Raw genomic sequence first — 24,631 nt, 5'->3', positions numbered from 1 at the left:
CTCTAAGCACTTTCCAGTCTGTGCCAGGGATATTAAAGTCCCCCACTACAACAACCCTATTTTTTCTGCACCTATCCAGAATCTCCTGACATATCCTTTCCTCCACTTCCCGTGGCTGTTGGGTGGTCTGTAGTACACCCCCAGCATAGTGACTGCACCCTTCCTGTTTCTGAGTTCCACCCACAGCGACTCAGTACATGACCATCAATTGATGGTGACTACCATCACCAGATAACTGCCAAGCAGTGTTTGAAATTTCAACTCGGTAGCTTGACCCTGATTGATCATAGCATTGTCCTGGGGAATAAATCAATGAATAGCTGTCACTTACTTTATTTAGCTCAAACAGGCACAGTGCATGTACATGTTTTTTCTGTTCTTGTGCATCATTCCATATAGCTGCCAGTACACGCAAATGCATCTCACTAAGTCTGACTGACAATCTTAAATTGGTTGTTAGTGTAATTCATAACACGCTGAGGATTGTTTAGCAAATGTTGTCCAAATGCAGAATCGCATCTAACGTTGGACACTCTTTTGAATTTTGCAAGCATGTGCTGGTTGGGTGTAAGCCCGTTGCGAACAGCAGAAAGGGCATGCTGTTTGAAACTATCTGCCAGCCATTGCGGCGTATGGCTACATGTATTAATACACAGGGCAGGGCACTGATCTTTGCAAACAAAGAACATGTGTACACATTGCACCTTTTTCAGTTAAACAAAATAAGAGAGCCATTCGCTGATTCATTCTTCAGGGCAGTGTCTTGACTAATCCAAGTCAAGCTGCCTGGTTGAAATTTCAAACAAGGCTTGGCAGTATCTGTCAGTTACCATCAACTGGTTCATTTTCCGTGGCAAAGCCTCTATCAATTCAAATCCACTTACCAACCAATCAATAGTCTCTTACAGTATCGATTGTTTTCCCCTGATACTGGTATTCTTGCGAAGTGTCCTGATGAGTGCAAGATAAAAAGCTTTGACATGTCTTTTTTTCAGCAATGCTCAATGTTTGGTCCATGCATCTTTACATACCAATGTATTTGGGGTGCTGCTCTTGCGTAGTACAGAGTGAAGGAAGCTTCACACTGTATTCATAGAAAGAATCATAGAAACCCTACAGTGCAGAAGGAGGCCATTCGGCCCATCGAGTCTGCACCGACCACAATCCCACCCAGGCCCTACCCCCACATATTTACCTGCTAATCCCTCTAACCTACGCATCTCAGGACTCTAAGGGGCAATTTTTAACCTGGCCAATCAACCTAACCTGCACATCTTTGGACTGTGGGAGGAAACCGGGGCACCCGGAGGAAACCCACGCAGACACGAGGAGAATGTGCAAACTCCACACAGACAGTGAACCGAGCCGGGAATCGAACCCGGGACCCTGGAGCTGTGAAGCAGCAGTGCTAACCACTGCGCTACCGTGCCGCCCCTTTTCAAATTGTGCTCACAGTTGGGAGTGAGAGCTAGATACCTGACACCAAATTCTCATAGAGAGAGAACTGTTCCATTTTGCAGTGTGGTGTCCCAAACCTTGAGCAAGAAAGTGTGTACACAAATTGTCATCACAGCATGTTCATTAGGCAGTTGACAGACTGCTGGCGTTCAGGTATTTAATGTTGAACACAATTTGACAACGGCAACAAACAATGGAAGTAATATAGCTCCAACCAGAAGTGATATGACCCCATCCCACACTTAATTGACGAGTGAATCTGAACCTGATTTTTATTTTTTCTGTTCAGGTGGCTCCAGTAGTCCAAGTCAGACAATTTCAGTGAAAAGAAAAAAACTTCCAGTTGATAGTGTTTTCAATAAATTTGAAGATGAAGATAGTGATGAAGTTCCTCGTAAGCGGAAACTTGTTCCACTGGATTATTCAGAGGATGAAAAGGGTGCCTCTAAGGGAAATGTAAATACTGAAGAAAAACGAAAACACATAAAAAATCTGATTGAGAAAATCCCAACAGCTAAACCGGAACTTTTTGCATATCCTCTTGATTGGTCTATTGTGGACACGGTACGCTTCTCTACTTTTATTTTTGAGGGTTTGTAACTGGTAAGCATGATAGTAATTATCCATTTCCCAAATCACTGTGAAAATAAATATAGGTTGTACAATTTTGAGATTGATGCATAAATGGAGTCAGTGTGTCATTTAACACAATCTGCTGTTTGCTGTTGTGATTCAAGGAACTAAACCGCTGCAGCATAGATGTCAATTCAGTAAATCTTAACTTGAGAGTGAACAAATGAGTGATGCAATGCAATCCTGTACTCGGTCACTATCTTGAACTCTGTCGGTTACGGTTTGATCCCACAATTTCAAAATTGAATTCCTGCTCTCAACCGGGTTGTTTGGGAATCGAATATAAATGCTGGCTGGAAGGGTGAAACAACCTAACTGCTTTAGCACAGTTGGTTTCCGCAATTGATAGTTTTATCCCTACGGACATGAAATTCCCATGTGCAATTCTGGTCTAGCTGAGTAAACTGATTTCTATTGTAATGGCAGTCGTAACATAATCATCAGTGTCTCTTGGGGTAGGATAGGGGTACTGAAGTCAGTCGAATTTTCCACTTCTGGTTGCTGGTATAATCCTCATTACCTCTGCCATTGTCCGGAGGCAATATATCCAATGAAATCTAGTACATGACGTGGTAGGTACAGCCAAATGAAGAACTGATTAATTTTTGGCTAAGGTGCTGATCTGGATCATGGAATTCTTTTAAGGATCCATTAACATTGGGAGATAGGGTGAATGGACTATTTTTATCGAATGTTGTGGGTTTGTTTAAGTTAGAATGTTGTTGATTGTTTTAGAAATTTGTGAATTGTCTCAGCTGCCAAAATGAGCAGAGTTTTAAGAACAGGTGGTTGGATGTGGATTGTCCTCAAGCCCTCGTAAGTAAGGTGGAAGCTCTAAATCAGATTTTTATTTTGGCTTGCTAGTTACAGAGCAGCCAGGAAGGTTTCAAAGAAGAGCTGAGTCATGATAATGTTGGGTTAAAACAGATTGGCAGAGGTACTAAATGACCTCTTCGCTTACTGAAATTATGTATTTGTAAATGCAGAATGAGGGTAGGATTGACTGTGGCTGTTGATGGGAAATTCACAATGCCCACTGGTAAAGAGAGGACAGCTGGCTTCCATGGGTCCTGTTTCAATAAGGAGTTAGCATCTTCAAACATATAGGGACAAAGATCGGCAAGTGTTTCGGTAACAATTTGAACTAACAGCTTACTAGCTATCGAGTGTGGGAAAATCTTCTGGATGTAAGATGGGCTGAACTATGTTTTTACTCAAGTTTTTAGTAGATACGTGGCTGAAATTTGTTTTCAGGTTCAATTATGATTTGGGAGAAAGGTTGTGGGATCATATTAAGAACAGTTTGCATTTATATGACCAAAACATTTCAAGATGCTTGGTAGAAGCCAAATTGGACAAATAGAAACAAGCCAGAGAGAAAGATATTAGGAAAGGTAACTACAAAGCTTGGTCCAAGAAGTGACTTCTGAACAGGAAAAGGAAGTTGGCGAGGAAATTAAGAGGAGAATTTCACAGCCTGGAATGTTGACAGCTGAGGGCATGACTGCTAATCGTGGGGTGAAAGGAGTGTGGGGTGAAAGGAGTGTGGGGTGCACAGAAGACAACAGTTGGCAGCTGTAGGACGAGAGAAGATTGTAGAGATGAGGACACAAAAGCATTTTAACACAGGTGAGTATTCTATATTTTAGGCATTGGGAAAACAGGAGTGAATTGTTATGGAAAGGAAGGGAATTTAATTTCTCCCCTCATCACCCATGCATAATCAGGTGTTTTCATAGAAATCATAGAAACCCTACAGTGCAGAAGGAGGCCATTCGGCCCATCGAGTCTGCACCGACCAGGCCCTACCCCCACATATTTTACTTGCTAATCCCTCTAACCTACGCATCTCCGGACTCTAAGGGGCAATTTTTAACCTGGCCAATCAACCTAACTCGCACATCTTTGGACTGTGGGAGGAAACCGGAGCACCTGGAGGAAACCCACGCAGACACGAGGAGAATGTGCAAACTCCACACAGACAGTGACCCGAGCCGGGAATTGAACCTAGGACCCTGGAGCTGTGAAGCAGCAGTGCTAACCACTGTGCTACCGTGCCTTTGTAGGATTTCCCAACCCCTTGGTTTTGGTGTGATCCAATTTCCATTAATAACCCTAAATAGGGTAAACTCGAGGGTAAACTCACTAGGATTAGTTTATTTGCACACATACAAATGCAAGAGGACAGTGGCAACATAGTCTCCATTCCATTCATAATAGTAAAAGAGGGGATAGAGAAAGATTTAGAGGACAACCACCAGAGAAACTAATTATTGTTTCATATGAATCCAGAATCCAAAGCCAATGATGCATTCCTGCACAGATGTCAGCAAGCTGATAACATGATGCTGGATAATTCACTTTTCCAGGAGCGCTGACTTCCAAGATGAGATGTGCATGCAGAACATAGAACAGTACAGCACAGGAGCAGGCCCTTTGGCCCACGATGTTGTGCTGAATGTGACACCAAATTAATCTAATCTCTTCTGCCTGCACTTGTTCCAGATCCCTCTATTCATGTGCTTATCTAAAAGCACCTTAAATGCCCCTATCTTATTTACCTGCACCACCATCCCTGGCAAAACGTTCCAGACAGTGACCACTTGCCCCTTGCATCCTCTTTGGAAACCCCCCCCCCCCGCCCCCCGGCGCACCTTAAGTGCATGCCCCCTAGTATGTCTAGTATTAGACTTTTCAACTCTGGGAGGGGAGATTCTGACTGCCAACTCTATCTATGCTGCTCATAATTTACGTACAGTTATGTATGGTATACATTTATGTAAGTTGTCTAATTTATGACTTTTATCAGGTCTCCCATCAGCCTCCGCTGCTCCAGAGAAAACCCTAGTTTGTCCAGCCTTTCTTCAGCTCATACCCTCTGATCCAGGCAGCATCCTGGTAAACCTCTTCTGTACCCTTTTCAAATCCTCCACATCCTTCCTGCAATGTGGTGACCAGAATTGAATGCAATAAGAACAAAGAACAATACAGCACAGGAACAGGCCCTTCGGCCCTCGAAGCTTGCGCCGCTCATGTGCCCACATGACCATTCTTTTGTATCCCTCTATTCCCAGTCTGTTCATGTGGTTATCTAGATAAGTCTTAAACGATCCCAGCATGTCCGCCTCAATCACCTTGCTTGGTAGTGCATTCCAGGCCCCCACCACCCTCTGTGTAAAATACGTCCCCCTGACATCTGTGTTGAACCTTGCCCCCCTCACCTTGAACCCATGACCCCTTGTGTTTGTCACCTCCGACCTGGGAAAAAGCTTCCCACTATTCACCCAATCTATGCCCTTCATAATTTTATACACCTCTATTAGGTCGCCCCTCATCCTCCGTCGTTCCAGCGAGAACAACCCCAGTTTACCTTATCTCACCTCATAGCTAAGACCCTCCATACCAGGCAACATCCTGGTAAACCTTTTCTGTACTCTCTCCAAAGCCTCCACGTCCTTCTGGTAGTGTGGCGACCAGAACTGGACGCAGTCTTCCAAATGTGGCCTAACCAACGTTCTATACAGCTGCAACATCATATGCCAACTTTTATATTCTATGCCCCGTCCAATAAAGGCAAGCATGCCATATGCCTTCTTGACCACCCTCTCCACCTGTGCTGCCACCTTAAGGATCTGTGGACTTGTATACCCAGGTCCCTCTGTGTGTCTATACTCCTGATGGTTCTGCCATTTATTGTATAGCTCCCCTTTACATTAGATCTACCGAAATGCATCACTTCGCATTTATCTGGATTAAATTCCATCTGCCATTTCTCCGCCCAATGATCCAGCCTATCTATATCCTGCTGTATTCTAGAACATAGATAGAACATAGAACAGTACAGCACAGACTGTACTGACAATGTTCATCACTATCCGCAACTCCAGCAATCTTTGTGTCGTCCGCAAACTTACTGATCACACCAGCTACATCTTCCTCCAAATCATTTATATATATATATATATATATATATCACAAACAACAGAGGTCCCAGTACAGAGCCCTGCGGAACACCACTAGTCATGACGTGGAGATGCCGGCATTGGACTGGGGTAAGCACAGTAAGAAGTCTCACAACACCAGGTTAAAGTCCAACAGGTTTATTTGGTAGCAAATACCATAAGCTTTCGGAGCGTGCTGCTCCTTCGTCAGATGGAGTGGTTATCTCCATCTGACGAAGGAGCAGCGCGCTCCGAAAGCTTATGGTATTTGCTACCAAATAAACCTGTTGGACTTTCACCTGGTGTTGTGAGACTTCTTACTGTGAACACCACTAGTCACAGACCTCCAACCGGAAAAAGAACCCTCCACTGTTACCCTCCGTCTTCAATGGCTAAGCCAGTTCTCCACCCATCGAGCTCGCTCACCTTTCATCCTGTGAGATTTAACCTTTTGCACCAGCCTGCCATGAGGGACCTTGTCAAACGCTTTACTAAAATCCATATAGGCTACATCCACGGCCCGCCCTTCGTCAATCGTTTTTGTCACCTCCTCAAAACACACAACCAAATTTATGAGGCATGACCTCCCTTGTACAATACTTCTAAGTGCGGCCTAACCCAAGTTTTATCAAGCTGCAACATAACATCCTGACTCGTGTACTCAGTGCCCCGCCCAATTAAGACAAGCATGCCATATGCCGCCTTTACCACCCTATCTACTTATGTGGCCACATTCAGGGAGCTATGGACTTGAACCCCAAGATCCCTCTATACATCCATGCTGTTCAGGGTCCTGCCATTAACATTTAATCTCCCAAAGTACAGCATTGTATTAAGCTTCATCTGCCATTTCTCTGCCCATATCTGCAACTAATCTATATCCCGCAGTATCCTTTGACAAACTTGTACACTATTCACAACTCCACCTATCTTTGTGTCATCTGCAAACTTGCTAACCCACCCATTTATGTTTTCATCCAAGTCATTTATATATATATATATATATATATATCGCAAACAGCAGAGGTCCCACTACGGATCCCTGCGGAACACCACCAGTCATGGACCTCCAGCCAGAAAAACTGACTTCTGTGGGCAAGCCAATTCTGAATCCAAGCGGTCAAGTCCTTGTGGATCCCATGCATCTTCATCTTCTGGATGAGCCTACCATGAGGGACCTTATGGAAAGCCTTACTAAAATGCATGTAGATAAGTCCATCAAGTTCTATAGATATGATCTGCCCGCAGAAAGCCATGTTAACTTTCCCTAATTAGACCATGCTTTTCCAAATGCACATAAATCCTATCCATAAGATCCAATAGCTTCCCAACCACCAATGTGAGACTTTCTGGTCTATAATTTCCTGGATTATCCCTACCTTGATCTCAAAATGCCTTGGTATTGCTCCACACTAATCTCACTCTCCTCCATGTCTTTCTCCTTGGTGAATACTGACTCATTTAGGATCTTCCCACCCTGTTGTTCTTGCATCTTTCTGTAATCTGCCTATATATTTGTTCCTCAATGTCCTGGTGGCTGTTGGAAGGTTTAGAGCATAATCCTATCAGTGATTGCACCCTTTTTGTTTTTGTTCCTCTGCCTCCAAGCACAAGTTCCCTCCTTTACTTATCCTCTCCCTCGTTATCCTCTTGTTTTTAATGTATGTATAAAATGCCTTGGGATTCTTTTTAACCGTACTTGCCAAAGTTATTTCATGGCCCCTACTTGCTCTCCTAATTCTCTGCTTAAGTTCTTTCCTGTTTTCTTTATAATCCTCATGGGCTCTGTCTGATTTTAGCTTCCTGAACCTTGTATGTGCTTTTTTCCTTGACTAAATTCGCAACCTCCTTCTATCCAAGGGTTGCCCACCTTGCCATCCTTGTCCTTCCTCTTTACTGAAACATGAACTCTGATCAGTCCCACATGTCGATTGTGGACTTGCTCGATATCAACTACTCTCAATTAATTCTCCCTGCTCCTGCCTAATACTGTCGTAATTTGCACTCCCCCAATTTAGTACCTTCCCGCAAGGTCCTAACTTATCCTTATAGCTATCTTAAAACCTAAGGAGTTGTGATCACTGTTTCCAAAATGCTCTCCCACTGAAAGGTCAGTCACCTGGCTAGGCTAATTTGCCAATACGAGGTTCAATATGGCCCCTCCTGTAGTTGGACTATCCACTTCCTGTTTGAGAAACCTTCTTGGATGCATCTAACAAATTCTGCCCCGTCTGAGCCTTTTGCTCTAAGGAAGCCCCAATCAATATTGGGGAAGTTAAAGTCACCCACTGTGATAACCCTGTTGTTATTGCATCTTTCCATAATCTGCCTATATATTTGTTCCTCGATGTCCTGGTGGGTGTTGGAGGGCTTCTAGCATAATCCTATCAGAGTGATTGCACCCTTTTTGTTTTTGAGCTCCACCCCTATTGCCTCAGTGGATGAGCCCTCCAGAATGTCCTGATGTGACATTCTCCTTGATTAGTAATGTAACACCACCGCTTTTTACCTCCCTTTCTATCTCATCTAAAACATCGAAACCCTACAACGTTCAGCAGCCAGCCTGTCCCTCTCTCAACCAAGTGTCAGTAATGGCCACAACATCATAGTCCCATGTACTGATCCAAGCTCTAAGCTCATCTACCTTACCCATAATACTCGTGTTGAAATAAACACACATCAGTCCCACCATGTTTATTAACCTACCCCTGCCTGTCCTTACTTTCAGACTTACTGGTCCTAACTCTACGTTTCCATCAATCCCTCCACTTGCTCACCACCTGGTTCCCAGCCCCCTGCCGCTCTTGTTTAAAGCCTCCTGAATAGTACAAGTGAACCTCCCTGCAAGGAGATTGATTCCCCTCTAGTTTAGGTGCAACTGTCCCTCTTGTACAGGTCAACCCTGTCCCCTGCATCAGCTCCATGGCCATGCATTCATGTGTCCTACCTTGCTATTCCTTGCAGAGATGAATTCATCATGCAGGCAATGGTATAGAAGTTTCAGTAGAAAGTGTGGATGGGGACAGGCTTTCAACCCTTTTCTGCGCTACTGCTCGGTGGCTGGAAGATGGCAGACCGCTTCGCAGTCCAGCAAGACTCCACAACTGCCACTTTAGCTTTGACGGAGGATGTATTTTCTTTGTCTGCGTTCCTAAGATTGTTAAGGCTCTAACCATTAAAAATTTGAAAGGAAGAACTCCAGCGGCTAGGCCGTGCATATGAAACGTAGATGATCTTTGTATAATTTTCTTTGAATTTGTCTCTCGCCCACAAGGGTCATTAATGTCTCTTCAGAAATAACAACGCACAAATTCCTTCAATAGCACATGTCCACCGATCAACGCAGGTGGATAAGGTAGCCAAGAAAGCATCTAACATGTTTGCCTTCATTGTTTGGGGAATTGAGTGTAAAAATTGGCAGGTCATGCTGCAGCTGTACAGAAACTTAGGCCTTATTTAGAATATTGTGTACAATTCTGGTCGCCACACGACCAGAAGGATGTGGATGCTTTGGAGAGGGTACAGAAGAGGTTTTCCAGGGTGTTGCCTGGTCTGGAGAGTATTAGCTATGAGGAGAGGTTGAATAAACTTGGTTTGTTCTCACTGGAATGACGGAGGTTGAGGGTGTGACATGATAGAGGTCTACAAGATAATGAGGGGCTTGGACAGAGTGGATAGTCAGACACTCTTTTTCCTAGGGTAGAGAAGTCAAGTACGAGGGAACATAGGTTTAAGGTGCGTGAGGGAAAGTTTAGAGGAGATGGGCGAGGCAAGTTTTTTTTAGACAGAGGGTGGTGCATGTCTGGAACGCACTGCCTAGGGAGATGGTGGGAGCAGGTACGATAGCAGCATTTAAGGGGCAACGAGACGAATACATGAATAGTTTGGGAATGGAAGGATACGGACTCCATAAGTGCATACGGTTTTAGTTTAGGCAGGCATCATGATCGGCGCAGGCTTGGAGGGCTCAAAGGCCTGTTCCTGCGTTGTACTTTTCTTTGTTTTTTACCAAATTAGCTCCTATTGTTCAAAAGCCACAGCCAGTCATGGCTTCAGTCATTTTAAAGGGTACAGTTTTTTAAATTTTAGGAATCCGCCAAGATGAGATAGATAGATATAATATATATATTATATATTTCATGAAAGTAAGTCTTTGTCCCATTACAGAATCAGTGACCACAGAAATGATGGCTGACCGCGACTTGGATGTGGGTAGTGGAAAGAGAGAGGGGATGCAGGCAGACAAGTTTTTGGCTGTGCTGAAGCTTGTGAAGAAGAGGATCTCAGTCAGTTGAGCATTGGAGGAGACACAAGTCATGCATGTGGATTTCAGAAGGGGGTGGATGCATGACATATCTTGGAAATGGAGAGAGAATAGGTCCTTGGAAGTTCAACCCTGGTTAAGTAAAGCACCAAGGTTGTAAAGACTCTGCTTTTCACTTGGGTTGAATGGAGAAAATTCCAGCCCATCCAGAGTTGGTGGTTGGGTTGTATCACAGGTGGTGGTGAAGAGAGGAAATCAGACAAATCTGATGTATCCAATAAATTCAATGAAGAATTTAGGCAAAAGTTTTCCAGAGAATGGTTAGAATGTGGAATTTACTAACATGGGCCTGTTGAGGTAACTACCATCAGGGCACTTAAGGGGAAACCAGATCAATACATGAGGTTATGTTGATTGGGTAGGATGGGCGGAGATTGATGTGCGCATTAACATATGTGCAGGCCATTTCAGTTATCTGACCTGTTTCTGTGCTGTGCATCCTGTACAGTACAAATCATCAAAGTTCTTAAGATTGCATTCCTGATTGGTTATCTTGCCACTTGGAATGAGGCTGGGAGAGTGATAGAAGAATCTGGAGAGCTAAGCATTTTGTTTGTTGAACTTTGATTTTTGTTTTCTTCTTTAATTTCCTAACTGTCAAAATATTCCATAACAGCTTTGGACTTTATTGAAAGAAACTGAGTTAAACTTTTACTGTAAAAAGAAATTTTAGGCTTCAGTCTGCCCAGTTCATTTTTTATTCCACAGTAAAATTAGTTTTATAATAGGCATGGTTTTGCCCATTGCTGACCAAGCCGCAAAGAACTAGACTGAAGCAGTTCAAGAAAGCACTTTTTGGGAAACTAGCTTTGAGCAATAATGCTGACAGTTCAGGAAAAAAGTGGCTATTTCGACTTATTCAGAGCAAATCAATGCTGCTTTGGTGTAACTGTTCATTGTTAACTATACTTTTCACTGTATATTAATACATGTGACAATAAATCAAATCAAATTTTCCTGACTTATGGGAGTTTTTGTACTTGAGAAATTTTATGAGCAGTTCTGTTACAAACAACAGAAGTTGTGATTCTCTCTCTCCATTAGCATATGGAGAATAAAAACAAAGTGCAGCTGTGTGTGATTCCGATCAGCTGATTCATATCAAGATCTGGGGTGATTCCTGCCACCAGTACAAAACCATCTCATTTGGAGATATTTTCCTTTCTAGCATTCTGTAAACAAAATCTGCTGCAAGAAGTTACATGCTGATTTACTTACGAAAATTAGGAGTTTGGAGCACAGCATTTCTCCACTTGAATTTCTCAAATACAAGTACTCGACTGAGAAGTAGACAGGAGGGCTTTTGTGACGCGTCCTTCATCCTTTGTGTTTCTGGTTTATCTAAGATATTGAGTTGGGTGTTTTTACTCTTCTAACACTCAGAACTCAGGTATTGTGTTCTGAGCGGTAAAAGAGAACTTGCCACTTGAGATTTGTGGATACAACCCCACCTCCTAGATTTCGATACTGTCTGAATCAATAATCTTAAAGGATGTGAAATTAATATTGAGCTGTAATTGCCATTTCTGGTTCCAGTTGAATATTATTTTGTTTGTTCTACTTTCTGAATTTTAACAGAACTTGATGGACCGACGCATTAGACCATGGATCAATAAAAAAATAATAGAATACATTGGTGAAGAAGAAGCAACACTAGTTGACTTTGTTTGTTCAAAGGTTAGTGATTTAAAGGTTTTTAAAAATGTGTTAGTGTTCTACACTGCGGTGGCTGAGATTTACATGTCTTAATAACATTGATTGAATTTTTTGAATGGATGACTAAAGTAGTGGACAGAGGAGTGTTGATGGCATCATTTATATGGACTTCCAGAGAGCATTCGATAAAGGCTGGGATTCTCCAACCTTGTCCGTGACTGGCATTCTCCTGTCCAGCTGCAGTAAAACATTAAGGTAGACAAGTCCCCAGGGCCTGATGGGATATACTCCAGAATACAGAGAGGCAAGGGAGGAAATTGCTGGGGCCTTGAGTGAAATCTTTGTATCCTCACTGTCTACAGGGGAAGTATGATGTGGAGATGTCGGCGTTGGACTGGGGTAAGCACAGTATGAAGTCTCTCAACACCAGGTTAAAGTACAACAGGTTTATTTGGTAGCACAAGCCACAAACTTTCGGAGCGCTGCCCCTTCATTAGGTGAGAGACTCACCTGATGAAGAGGCAGCGCTCCGAAAGCTTGTGGCTTGTGCTACCAAATAAAGCTGTTGGACTTTAACCTGGTGCTGTGAGACTTCATACTGTACAGGGGAGGTCCCAGAGGATTGGAGAATAGCCAGTGTTGTTCCTTTGTTTAAGAAGAGTAGCAAGAATAATCCAGGTAATTACAGGCCGGTGAGCCTTACATCAGTGGTAGGGAAATTATTGGAGAGGATTCTTCGAGACGGATTTATTCCCACTTGGAAATAAGTGGATGTATTAGTGAGAGGTAACATGGTTTTGTGAAGGGGAGGTCGTGTCTCACGAACTTGATCGCGTTTTTCGAGGAAGTGGTGAAGATGATTGATGAGGGTACGGCAGAGGATGTTGTCTACATGGACTTCAGTAAGGCCTTTGACAAGGTCCCTCGTGGCAGACTGGGGCAGAAGGTGAAGTCGCATGAGATCAGAGGTGAGCTGGCAAGGTGGATACAAAACTGGCTCGGTCAAAGAAGGCAGAGGGTAGCAGTGGAAGGGTGCGTTTCTGAATGGAGGGCTGCGACAAGTGGCGTTCCTCAGGGATCAGGCTGGGACCTTTGCTGTTTGTATATATAGACGACACAAAGGTTGGTGGATTTGCGGATAGCGATGAGGACCATCAGAGGATACAGCAGGATATAGATCAGTGGAGACTTGGGCGGAGAGATAGCAGATGGAGTTTAATCCGGACAAATGTGAGGTAATGCATTTTGGAAGGTCTAATACCGATAGGAAATATGCAGTAAATGGCAGAACCCTTAAGAGCATTGGTAGGCAAAGGGATCTGGGTGTACAGGTACACAGGTCACAAAGTGGCAATGCAGGTGAAGAAGGTAGTCAAGAAGGCATACTTGATGGTATTGCCTTCATCAGCCAGGGCATTGAGTTTAAAAATTGGCAAGTCATGTTGCAGCTTTATAGAACCTTAGTTAGGCTGCACTTGCAATATAGTTTTCAATTCTGGTCGCCACACTACCAGAAGGATGTGGAGGCTTTGGAGAGGGTGCAGAAGATTTACCAGGATATTGCCTGATATGGAGGGCATTAGCTATGAGGAGAGGTTGGAGAAACTTGGTTTGTTCTCACTGGAACGACGGAGGTTGAGGGGAGACCTGATAGAAGTCTACAAGATTATGAGAGGCATGGACAGGGTGGATAGTCAGAAGCTTTTTCCCAGAATGGAAGAGTCAGTTACTAGGGGGCACAGGTTTAAAGTGTGAGGGGCAAGGTTTAAAGGAGATGTACGAGGCAGATTTTTTACACAGAGAGTAGTGGGTGCCTGGAACTTGTTGCCGGGAGAGGTGGTGGAAGCGGATACGGTAGTGACTTTTAAGGGGCGTCTTGACAAATGCATGAATAGAATGAGAATAGAGGGATATGGTCCCCGGAAGTGTAGGGGGTTTTAGTTCAGTCGGGCAGCATGGTCGGTGCAGGCTTGGAGGGCTGAAGGGCCTGTTCCTGTGCTGTAATTTCCTTTGTTTTTTGTTCTTTGTTTGAATGGAGATTTCGTTGAATGCCAAATTCTTTGGCAGCGGTGGCATTGGAGAATTGCAGTCCAAGTTACTCATGAGAGACTGTTGGCTAAAGCTGAAGAAACATAAAAACATAGAAAATAGGTGCAGCAGTAGGCCATTCAGCCCTTCGAGTCTACACCACCACTCAATATGATCATGGCTGACCATTCACTTTCAGTATCCCACTCCCGCTGTCTCTCCATACCTCTTGATCCCTTTAGCCACAAGGGCCACATCCAGCTCCCTCTTGAATGTATTTAACAAAGTGGCCCCAACAGCTTTCTATGGTAGAGAATTCCACAGGTTCACAACTCTGAAGAAATTCTTCCTCATCTCAGTCCTGAATGGCTTACCCTTTATTCTTCGACTATGACCCCTAGTTCTGGACTGCCCCAGACTGCCCCAAACATCTTCCCGCATCTAGCCCGTCCAGTCCCATCAGGATTTTATATGTTTCTACCCCTTTCGTTCTTCTAAATTCCAGTGAATACAAGCCTGGTTGATCCAGTCTCTCTTATGTCAGTCCTGCTCATGGAATTGAAGGAAAATTATTGATCTGATTAGAAAATTGGTTCAGTGAAATGAGACTAGTAAGCAAGACCTCAAGGATAATCTCCAGGTTATTCCCAGTGTTACACACTAGTGACTATCAAAATAGGACAGAACTTGTGGCTGGAGAGATGCAGGAGGGAGGGCTTTAGAGGCAATGCTCTCTGACTCTTAAGATAAAGGCAAAATACTACGGATGCTTGAATCTGAAACAAAAACAGAAAATGCTGGAAAAACTCAGCAAGTCTGACAGCATCTGTGGAGAGATAATAGAGCTAACCTATCAAGCCTTGAAAAAGGATCATCCAGGAAATGTTTGAGGTAGGAACCAGCAGTTTTGGTCTCCCTCCCTAAGAAAAGATATACTTGCCACAGAGGGAATGCAGTGGCGGTTCACTAGGCTATACTGGGATAGGTGAGGCTATCCTATGAGGAGGGATTGGTTTGACTGGGCCTGTATTCAGCAGAGTTTAAGAGGATGACAATAGATCTGATTGAAAAGTATAAAATTCTAACCGGGCTATTCTATTCCAGCCAGGATAGTTAGTGAGATTTTGCAAGCCCAGGCAAGTCGTGGGCGTTACAGATAGTGTGACATGAACCCAAGAAGGTTGAGGCTGTCCTCGTGTGCGGAACTTGGCTATCGGTTTCTGCACAGCGATTCTGCGTTGTCATGTGTCGTGGAGAAGGCTTACCCGAAGATTAGAGGCTGAATGCCCGTGACTGCTGAAGTGTTCCCCGACAGGAAGGGAACACTCCTGTCTGGTGATTGTCGAGTGGTGTTCATTCATCCGTTGTCGTAGCGTCTGCATGTACCATGTGTACCATGTGTACCATGCCTCGGGACATCCTTTCCTGCAGCATATCAGGTCAACAATGTTGGCCGAGTCGCAAGAGTATGTACCGTGTACCTGATGGATGGTGTTCTCACGTGAGATGATGCCATCCGTGTCGATGATCCAGCAAAGGAGGGGCCACTGTCATACTGAACAAAACGGATTACTACAAAGAAGTGTACCGACAACTGAAGAACGAGAAACACTACAGACAGTTACCTGCAGATCCAACCAAAGAACACACCTGTCAACTTAACAGACTGATCAAGACCTTTGATCCGGACCTTCAGAGCACCCTCCGTGCACTCATCCCACTTACTCCCCGCGTTGGAGATCTCTACTGTCTCCCGAAGATACACAAGGCCAACACACCCGGCTGTCCCATCGTATCAGGCAATGGGACCCTGCGTGAGAACCCCTCCAGCTACGTCGAGGGCATCCTGAAACCCATTGTACAAAGAACCCCCAGCTTCTATCGCGAAACAATGGACTTCATACAAAAACTTGGCACACATGGAGCAGTTGAACCAGGAACACTCCTTGTCACAATCGATGTCTCAGCACTCTATACCAGCATCCCCCACAAAGACGGCATTGCTGCAACTGCCTCAGTACTCAACGCTGACAACTGCCAATCTCCAGACGCAATTCTACAACTCATCCGCTTCATCGTGGACCACAATGTCTTCACCTTCAACAACCAGTTCTTCATCCAGACACACAGAACAACCATGGGGATCAAATTCGCACCTCAATATGCCAGCATCTTTATGCACAGGTTTGAACAAGACCTCTTCACTGCACAGAATCTTCAACTGATGCTCTACACTAGATACATTGATGACATTTTCTTCCTTTGGACTCGTGGCGAACAATGACATCAAGTTCCATCCCACCATCAGACTCACCATGGACGACTCTCTGGAATCGATTGAATTCTTGGACATGCATCTCCATCAAGGACGGTCACCTCAGCTCTTCACTGTACCGCAAGCCCATGGATAACCTCACGATGCTCCACTTCTCCAGCTTCCACCCTAAACATGTTAAAGAAGCCATTCCCTACGGACAAGCCCTCCGTATACACAGGATCTGCTCGGATGAGGATCGCAACAGACACCTCCAGATGCTGAAAGACGGCCTCATAAGAACAGGATATGGCACTCGACTCATCGATCGAGTTCCGACGTATCGCAGCGAAAAGCCGCACCAACCGCCTCAGAAGAAAAACACGGGATACGGCGGTCAGAGTACCTTTCGTCATCCAGTACTTCCCCGGAGTGGAGAAGCTACGACATCTTCTCCGGAGCCTTCAACATGTCATTGATGAAGACGAACATCTCGCCAAGGCCATCCCCACACCCCCATTTCTTGCCTTCAAACAACCACACATCCTCAAACAGACCATTGTTCGCAGCAAACTACCCAGCCTTCAGGAGAACAGAGACCACTACACCACAGCAACCTCTGCAAGATGTGCCGGATCATCGACATGGATGCCATCATCTCACGTGAGAACACCTCCACCAGGTACATGGTACATACTCTTGCGACTCGGCCAACATTGTCTACCTGATGCGCTGCAGGAAAGGATGTCCCGAGATATGGTACATTGGGGAGACCATGCAGACGCTACGACAACGGATGAATGAGCACTGCTTGACAATCACCAGGCAGGAGTGTTCTTTTCCTGTCGGGGACACTTCAGCAGTCACGGGCATTCAGCCTCTGATCTTCGGGTAAGCGTTCTCCAAGGCGGCCTTCACAACACACGACAACGCAGAATCGCTGAGCAGAAACTGATAGCCAAGTTCCGCACACATGAGGACGGCCTAAACGGGGATCTTGGGTTCATGTCACACTATCTGTAACCCCCATGACTTGCCTGGGATTGTAAAATCTCACTAAATCTCACTAATCTTGCCTGTCCTGGCAGGAGATAATACACATCTCTTTAACGTGTGCTTGGCCCTCTCTCCATCATATTGTCCGTACCTTTAAGACTTTATGATCTGTAAAGACTCGCATTCCGACTGTTATCTTGTAAATTGAGTCTGTGTCGATGTGTGCCCTGTTTGTGAACACAACTCTTCACTCACCTGAAGGAGGAGCCTGAGACTCCAAAAGCTTGTGCTACCAAATAAACCTGTTGGACTTTAACCTGGTGTTGTGAGACATCTTACTGTGCTTACCCCAGTCCAATGCTGGCATCTCCACATCATTGAGATTGGGGCCTTGATCATATTGAATGGTGGAGCAGGCTCGAAGGTCCAAAAGCTCCCTAGAATTTATGTTTCTATAATGTTATAATGTAACAGAGAAGATGTTCTAGAGGGATCAAGGATACAATATATTTAATTAGAACTAAGAAACCATAGAATATAGAACAGTACAGCACAGTACAAGCCCTTCGGCCTTCTGTTGTGCCGAGCTTTGTCCAAAACCAAGATCAAGCTATCGCACTCCCTATCATTCTGGTGTGCTCCATGTGCCTATCCAATAACCACTTGAAAGTTCCTAAAGTGTCCGACTCCACTATCACAGCAGGCAGTTCATTCCACACCCCAACCATTCTCTGAGTAAAGAACCTCCCTCGGACATCCCTCCTATATCTCCCACCATGAACCTTCTAGTTATGTCCCCTAGTAACAGCTGCATCCACCTGAGGAAATAGTCTCTGAACGTCCACTCTATCTATCCCCCTCATCATCATATAAACCTCTATCAAGTCGCCTCTCAACCTCCTCCGCTCTAAAGAGAAAAGCCCTCGCTCCCTCAACCTTTCCTCATAAGACCTACCCTCCAAACCAGGCAGCATCCTGGTAAATCTCCTTTGCACTCTCTCCAATGCTTCCACATCCTTCTTATAGTGAGGTGACCAGAACTGCACACACTATTCCAAATGTGATCTCACCAAGATCCTGTACAGTTGCAGCATAACCCCACGGCTCTTAAACTCAAAGCCCCTGTTAATAAACGCTAACACACTATAGGCCTTCTTCACGACTCTATCCACTTGAGTGGCAACCTTCCGAGATCTGTGGATATGAACCCCAAGATCCCTCTGTTCCTCCACATTCCTCAGAACCCTGCCATTGACCCTGTCATCCGCATTCAAATTTGTCCTACCAAAATGAATCACCTCGCACTTATCAGGGTTAAACTCCATCTACCATTTTTCGGCCCAACTCTGCAACGTATCAATGTCTCTTTGCAGCCTACAACAGCCCTCCACCTCATCCACTACTCCACCAATCTTGGTGTCATCTGCAAACTTACTGACCCACCCTTCAGCCCCCTCCTCCAAGTCATTGATAAAAATCACAAATAGCAGAGAACCCAGCACTGATCCCTGTGGTACACCGCTGGTAACTGGTCTCCAGTCTGAAAATTTTCCATCCACCACCACCCTCTGTCTTCTATGAGATAGCCAGTTACTTATCCAATCGGCCAAATTTCCCTCTATCCCGCACCTCCTTACTTTCTTCATGAACCGACCATGAGGAACCTTATCAAATGCCTAGAGATATCATTACTTTAACTGTATTCTGTAGATAAGCTGCAGAGGGGTAAATTTGCGGACAAATTGTAGAGAACTGCAAAAACTATTATAATGGAGAGCTTAAATTTTCCTGATATAGACAGCACGTTTCTCCTTTTCAGGTAATGATCTAATTTCCTCATAAATGCCTTGATTGAGCTTGCCTCAACTAAACACTCAGTTCTGCCGGAAAAAAAATCTTTTTCCTCAGTCACTTCTAGTTCTTTTGTTACTGAAACTGGTCTGTGCTGGTTCTTGACCGTTCTACCAATGGGAACAGTTTCTCCCAGAATCCTCATGATTTTGAAAACGTCTCCACAAATCTCCTCTCAATCTTGAATCTCATGGAATCCTGGGATGGCTGCAGGATGTATTTTTTCAATTAAAAACCATTCTCCGTCGTATATCCATTTGCAGTTCTTTGCAAAACTAAGCAGTAGCTTCTATCTGCTGATGACCCAAATGCTGTCTGTGTGTGATATTCATTGTTTTAGAAATATTTAAAATATGAGCAGGAGAAGGCCATTCAGCCCTTCAAGCCTGCTCTGCCATTCATTTTCATCATGGCTGATCATCAAAATCAATATCCTCATCTCACACCCCCTCCCACAAATATTCCTTAATTCTTTTATAAACTATATCTAACTTCTTGAAATCACACAACGTTTTGGCCTCAACTACTTTCTGTGGTAGTGAATTCCACACATTCACCACCTTCTTGGTGAAGAAATTTCTCCTCACAGTCCTAAAAAGTTAACCCCTTATCCTCAAACTATGATCCCTAGTTCTGGACTCCCCCACCATGGGGAACGTTCTTTCTGAATCTATCCTGTTTAATTTTGTTATAATTTTGTAAGTTTCTATGAGATCCCCTCACTTCTAAACTCCAAATATACAATCTTAACCACTTGGCCTCTCCTTATAAGACAGATCTGCCATCCCAACAATCAGCCTGGTAAACTTTTGTTGTCGTCTATAGCAAGGGCATCCTTCCTCAAGGGCACCAAAACTGCAGTACTCTCGGTGTGGCCTCACCACGTCCTATACAATTGCAGTAAAAGATCCCTATTCTTGCACTCAAATCCTCTTGCTATGAAGGCAAGCATAGCATTTGCCTTTACTGCCTGCATGCATACAGTTCCTGCATGCTTACTTTCAGCAACTGATGCACAAGGACACCAAGGTCTCGCTGAGTATCCACTTCTCTCAATTTACACAAATTCAAATAATAATGTCTTCCTACTTTTACAACTCAAGAGTATAACCTCACATCTATCCACATTATACTGCATCTCCCATGTATATGCCCACTTGTTCAGCCTCTCCTAATCACGCTGAAACATCTCTGCATCGTCCTCACAGCTCACCCTTCCACCCAGTTTTGTATCATCTCCAAATTTGGGGATAATACATTTAATTCCCTCTTCCAAATCATTAATATATAATGTGAACAGTTGGGGTCCTAGCACAGATCCCTGTGGTACCCCACGAGTTACTTCCTGCCAATCGGGGAAAAATACCCTTTTATGCCAAAAGGAAGTCTGTTATCTGACATCAAAAATGACTTCCTCTGCATCCTTTCTCAGCGCAATGTGAATTCCATTGGCCTTTTATATATGGAGAAGTCCCCCCCCCCCCCCCCCGTCATCATGGAATTAAATGGTCAGCATAATTATTTGCAACCTAATAGTTTCACATTTCTGGAGTTTTGGGACACTTGTAGATCGCTGCCATTGTGTCCCACGATGAACACCTTACATCATCACCCCGGTAACACAATCTGGGCCTTTGATCTTTAACTACCCCAGACCTCTGGTCACATGTTCTTTCCATTTTACCTTAAATTAAAGAGACAGTTACAAAACACAACAATTAAAAGTTTTATGGGATTGTAACATATTTGACATTTTAAAAGGTTGTCATCTGTTTTGTTAATCAGTATTGCTAGACAAAATCAACAACAAATTTATGAATCACATCTGAGAATACCTACTTCCTTTACACCTTGCATAGTTCAATTGATTTTATTAATGATTTTGTGAATACTGTATCAGGCTCCACTGAGAACTGTCAGCAGTAGAAGTTTTTGCAATATTAGTTAAGCATTAGCCAAGCATAAAAGATACCATAAAATTTTAATTGTAAAATGTCTCTTGTGACTGAACTAATTTGCTTCCACAGGTCATGGCACACAGTTCACCACAGAGCATTTTAGATGATGTAGCCATGGTAAGTTTTTTTTTGCTTTTGTTTTAAGATTCTGTTTTCCAGCAGTTTACAGTACATTCCATATCTGTGAAAATCTTGCTTTAGATGGTAAATCTCCGATGTGGTAAGCTTTGAAAGAATGGCATGATTAGTGGTTTCATGAAACAATGATTAGTGGTAGTCAGAAGATTGGACAGAATTTAAAATGCAGCAAATAATGATTACAAATTAATAAAGAAGAGGAAAAATGAGAGAGAACTGGCTCTATATCTGGGCGGCACGGTAGCACAGTGGTTAGCACTGCTGCTTCACAGCTCCAGGGGCCTGGGTTCGATTCCCGGCTTGGGTCATTGTCTATGTGGAGTTTGCACATTCTGCTCGTGTCTGCTTGGGTTTTCTCCGGTGTTCTGCTTTCCTCCCACAGTCCAAAGATGTGCGGATTAGGTTGATTGGCCATGCTAAAATTGCCCTTAGTGTCCTGAGATGCGTAGGTTAGAGGGATTAGTGGGTAAATATATAGGGATATGGGGGTAGGGCCTGGGTAGGATTATGGTCGGTGCAGACTCGATGGGCCGAATGGCCTTTTTCTGTGCTGTAGGGTTTCTATGATTCTATATAAAAACAGGTTGCAGGAGTTTGCAAGTATTTCAAAAGGAAAAGAGGAAATAAAGTGACTTGGTCTTGAGAGATTTGGGCAATTAATAATATTGAAAATAGTGGAAGCTTCACTTTGGAAGACACAAATAACATCCCAGAGATGGTTGTGAATCAAGAGATGAACGGGAGGGAGGATCTTAAAACAATTCCAAGCACCAGGAAAAGGAAACTGAGAAAACTACAGAACTATCCACAGAAAATGCTGAAATACTCAGCAGGCATCTGTAAGGAGAAAAGTTAACTCTTCAGGTTGATGACCCTACCTGAAACATGTTAATTCAGTTTTCATACTGCAATTGCTGAAAATTTCCAACAATTTTTTGTTGTCTACCTCAGTGAAACTGCCTTCTCTGAGTTCCACTGTGGCCTTCCCATTGTAGCTGAAGCTCCTCATTTGCCCCATTACTTCTCTAGCTTCCCAACAATTTGCCTTTGGTCAATTTCTGTTCGTTATCTGCATGCTGCCATTTAGTTCAATCATCTTCAGACACAGGATCAATCTTCAAAATGTATGTTGTCAGCAAGCCCTATCTTTCCACCACTGTTACTAAATGGCATGTCCAACATCAAGGATGAGCTGCAATTTGATCCATGGGTTAAAGCTCTTTGGCTTCTGCTACAAACTTGCCACCTTTGCCACAGATTCCATCCTGCTCCCTCGCCATTGTCGTGGGTTAAACTAGGTTGTTTGAAACAATTTTTTTTATTCTTTCATGCAATGTGGGCATCACTGGCTAATCCAGTATTTGTTCCAATCTGGAGCTGCCCTTCTGCACCCTCAAAGGAGCTTAGCTTGACCAAAATCAATGTCTGCCTTTAAGACTGTCATATAATCACATCTCCCCTCAACTTTTATGAAAGACAAACAGCCTTTTTAACCCTAACCTTGTAACTAAATGACTCCTCAACCCTGGAATCTCCATTGCACCTCGTGAGGACCTTTTGTAAAGTGCAGTGACAAGAATGGGATTCAATACTCTAGTTGTGAAAAACCAGAGCTTTACATATGTTCAGCATGACTTCCCTGCTCTTGTACTCAATACCTCAAGCGACATGGTGGCACAGTTAGCACTACTGCCTCAGCGCCAGGGACCCGGGTTCGATCCCTCGCTTGGGTCACTGTCTATGTGGAGTCTGCATGTTCTTCCCATGTCTGTGTTGGTTTCCTCCGGGTGCTCTGGTTTTTCTCCCACAGTCTAAAAGATGTGTTGGTTAGGTGCATTGGCCATGCTAAATTCTCTGTGTACCCGAATAGGTGCCAGGGTGTGGCGACAAGGGGATTTTCACAGTAACTTCATTACAGTGTTAATGTAAGCCTACTTGTGACACTAATAAGTTAAGAAAGTAAAAAACCAAGTTCCTTTATACTTGGCTCACCAACCTTAATAGCACATGCATCCAGAGATCCCTCTGTTCCTGCAAGCTCTTCAAAATTGAGTCATTCAATTTTGTGTGGGTGTGGAGCCTCTTCCTAACCTTTCTGACAAATCTGCCACTTCCATTCAGCTAGGTTATTTACATTCTGTTGCAGGCAATCCATGTAATCATCACTGTTTGCTCGTGCTCCACATTTGGTATCACCAGTAAATTTTTTAATTTTACTGTGTTCCTAGCAGTAGGCCTGGTATTGACCCTGGGGGAGGGGGGGGATATTAGTCTACCAGCTGCAGTTTGGAGAAACCCACAGCTCTTTACTTTTGTTCTCACTGGAGCGATGGAGGTTGAGGGGAGACCTGTTAGAAGTTTACAAGACTATGAGAGGCATGGACAGTGGATAGTCGGAAGCTTTTTCCCAGGGTGGAAGAGTCAATCATTCGGGGGCATAGGTTTAAGGTGCGAGGGACAAGGTTTAAAGGAGATGTACGAGGCAGATTTTTTACAGAGTGGTGGGTGCCTGGAACTTGTTGCCAGGGGAGGTAGTGGGTGTGGAGACGGTAGTGACTTTTAAGGGGCGTCTTGACAAGTGCATGAATGCAATGGGAATAGAGGGATGTGGTCCCGGAAGGGTAGAGGGTTTTAGTTCAGTCGGGCAGCATGGTCGGTGCAGGCTTGGAGGGCCGAAGGGCCTGTTCCTGTGCTGTAATGTTCTTTGTTCTGTTCTTAGGTTTTTTTTATCCAGTTGCACATTGACCCTCCCCTTCCATAAGTCTCAATTGTGTAAAAAACGTCCCTCTGATATCTGAGTTATACCTCGCCCCTCTCACCTTGAGCCCGTGACCCCTCATGATCGTCGCCTCCGACCTGGGAAAAAGCTTCCCACTGTTCACCCTATATATACCCTTCATAATTTTGTACACCTCTATTAGGTCTCCCCTCATTCTCTGTCTTTCCAGGGAGAACAAGCCCAGTTTACCCAATCTCTCCTCATAGCTAAGACCCTCCATACCAGGCAACATCCTGGTAAACCTTCTCTGCACTCTCTCTCTAAAGCCTCCATGTCCTTCTGGTAGTGCAGTACTCCAAATGTGGCTTAACCAGCGTTCTATACAGCTGCAACATCAGACTCCAGCTTTTATACTCCATACCCCGTCCTATAAAGGCAAGCATACCATATGCCTTCCTCACCACCTTCTCCACCTGTGCTGCCACCTTCAAGGATTTGTGAACTTGCATACCTCGGTCCCTCTGTGTCTCTATACTCTTGATGGCTCTGCCATTTATTGTATAACTCCCCCCTACATTAGTTCTTCCAAAATGCATCACTTCGCATTTATCCAGATTAAATTCCATCTGCCATTTCTCCGCCTAATTTTCCAGCCTATCTATATCCTGCTGTATT

At 44.1% G+C, this 24,631-nt stretch overlaps 1 protein-coding gene across 8 annotated transcripts in view; it reads left to right on the top strand.

Moving 5' to 3' along the window:
- Positions 1 to 24,631, top strand: part of rbm25b (RNA binding motif protein 25b) — a 129,967-nt gene that overhangs the window by 86,510 nt on the left and 18,826 nt on the right. For all 8 annotated transcript variants that reach the window (XR_013500013.1, XR_013500011.1, XR_013500012.1 and 5 more), the window contains exons 16-18: positions 1,748 to 2,022; positions 11,935 to 12,033; positions 21,169 to 21,216. Coding sequence is in view for 4 of the 8 variants with exons in the window: in XM_078233698.1 (XP_078089824.1) it covers positions 1,748 to 2,022; positions 11,935 to 12,033; positions 21,169 to 21,216 (422 nt within the window). In the remaining 4 variants the exon portion in view is untranslated. The remainder of the gene's footprint in view (positions 1 to 1,747; positions 2,023 to 11,934; positions 12,034 to 21,168; positions 21,217 to 24,631) is intronic.

This window comes from Mustelus asterias, chromosome 18, assembly GCF_964213995.1.
Source record: "Mustelus asterias chromosome 18, sMusAst1.hap1.1, whole genome shotgun sequence".
Classification (NCBI taxonomy): Eukaryota; Metazoa; Chordata; class Chondrichthyes; order Carcharhiniformes; family Triakidae; genus Mustelus; species Mustelus asterias.
Note: the sequence above shows the minus strand (reverse complement) of the source record. Positions and strands in the feature narration are given on the sequence as shown.